Source organism: Austrofundulus limnaeus, unplaced genomic scaffold (genome assembly GCF_001266775.1).
Source record: "Austrofundulus limnaeus strain Quisiro unplaced genomic scaffold, Austrofundulus_limnaeus-1.0 Scaffold210, whole genome shotgun sequence".
NCBI classification, from domain to species: domain Eukaryota; kingdom Metazoa; phylum Chordata; class Actinopteri; order Cyprinodontiformes; family Rivulidae; genus Austrofundulus; species Austrofundulus limnaeus.
In genome coordinates, this window is record NW_013952612.1 from 754,144 (window position 1) to 755,963 (window position 1,820).

The 1,820-nt window shown below is 35.9% G+C and overlaps 1 protein-coding gene across 1 annotated transcript in view; it reads right to left on the bottom strand.

Annotated features, from left to right (window-relative positions):
• The window catches only part of LOC106525041 (uncharacterized), a gene marked incomplete in the record, with an annotated part of 40,975 nt that extends 39,575 nt beyond the window's left edge, over positions 1 to 1,400 (bottom strand). Inside the window, 1 exon segment of the mRNA XM_014019145.1 lies at positions 1,228 to 1,400. Coding sequence (XP_013874599.1) covers positions 1,228 to 1,347 — 120 coding nt within the window.
• Positions 1,401 to 1,820: the final 420 nt, after the last annotated feature.

A 1,820-nucleotide genomic window follows, 5' to 3' on the forward strand; every position in this document is an offset into this window, starting at 1 on the left:
CTACACACACACACCTACACACACACACCTACACACACACACACACACAAATGCACAAACACACGCATACACAGAAGTTGTCTTTCAACACAAAAAACCAAGACTTGCAGACAAAAATCCCTAAAGAAACACTAAACTTTGTAAACAAACAAACAAACAAATTTCCATCATTTCCCCTCACTTTTAAAACATTTTAATCTGATTATTGATTCTGCAGATTAATGATGACTATTTAATCCATCTGATCATGTCCTCTTTGACAGAAACAACCAGAAACTCTAAATTATAAGGATCTGAACAACCAAAACAGAAGAATTAAAGTCAAATAAATAATCGAATAATTTGTCAGGAAACAGAAATAATCTGCAGGATTATCTCATCAGATTTAGAAGAAAAACTTTTTTTTATCTCAGTATGACATCATGTTCTGGCAACAAGAGAGAAAGTTTTTAATTTCCCTGTTACAGGGTTTATTTTTAAGAGTAAAACAACAGCAAAATAAGTAAAAAAAAAATCAGAAATGTTTATTTAAAAAACTGCATTTTTATCTTTTTAAATATCATCATCTGGGTGAGAAACGTTGTCTATGATTAACTTAAATAAGATGTTAAAAAGGTTGATTTGTGTAAAACTTCTCCAAACTCCTTCAGKCTGAGGATCAGAAAACAAACAAGACGAGTCTTTAATGGTCCAAAAATCACTAAATAATTATTTTGCACAGTTTGATTCATTCTTTTAAAGTTTCATTATATTTCTTTATACAATCATCTGTTAGTTTGGTGTTTTTATTGAGATCCTTTCATTCTGCTGCAGTTTTGTTTTTGATAAATATTCTATTTTTTTATCTCCTGGTGCAACAAATGACTGTTTCCTCTGACAGAAACTAAAACTTTAAACGTTTAATCCTCTGCTTTACAGAAATACACAATTTATAAAACTTTTGAGGTGTTTTTAATTTAAATTAAATGATTTGCAGAGCTTCTGTCAGGAGGGTGAGGACAGGATCTCAGGTAAAGAGTCTTGAAGCTGTGAACAGAAACTTTTGGGTCTGAACTTCATCAATCAGCTGTTTTTCTTCAGATAAATGTTCTGATTGACAACAGGAGGAACAGAAACAAGTTGTTCTGTTCTGGAAGGTTTTTCTTTTCTTTCTTTCWTTTTCTTGCAGCTTCAGACAAACGTCAGTAAAAACTAAGAGCAGTGGAGGGTAAAGTTCTGGGGTTTTACCTTGAACCCACAGCGGTCCTGGGTCGTCCTCCTGCCGCCTGCAGACGGAGATCCAGCAGGAAAATATAAAAGCAGAAACAAACCGCAGAGAGAGGCGAGCAAACTCCGAGGAGACGCCATTCCTTCCTTCCTCTCTGAGGTCTGAGCAACTGTGAGGAGGAGGAGGAGGAGGAGGTGTGTGTCTCTCCTGTGTGGGCCTCCCCCAAACAACGGTGATCAGCAACTCCAGGCACGCGGGTTCTTCCGGGCCACAGGTGGGCTGGGCTGCACATGGGACCAGGAAGTCACACAGAACAGTAAAAACAAAGCTTTTGTAAATTTAGCATGATTTTTATTGTAAAGCAACCTAACCTAAAAACAACAACAGAGATTTTGTTTCTAAAAAAATAATTTTCTATGACTTTGTTTTTAATGAAACTGCACTTTTTGAAGAAATGCACAACTTTTAAACAAAACATGTCACATGATTCTGTCAGAAATTCAGTTGAGTTTAACTCAAGTCTCTGCAAAACAACAACTGTGTCTTCACCATCCTGAGAAAAACTCTCAACAACAACAACAACAACAACAACAACAACAACAACAACAACAAC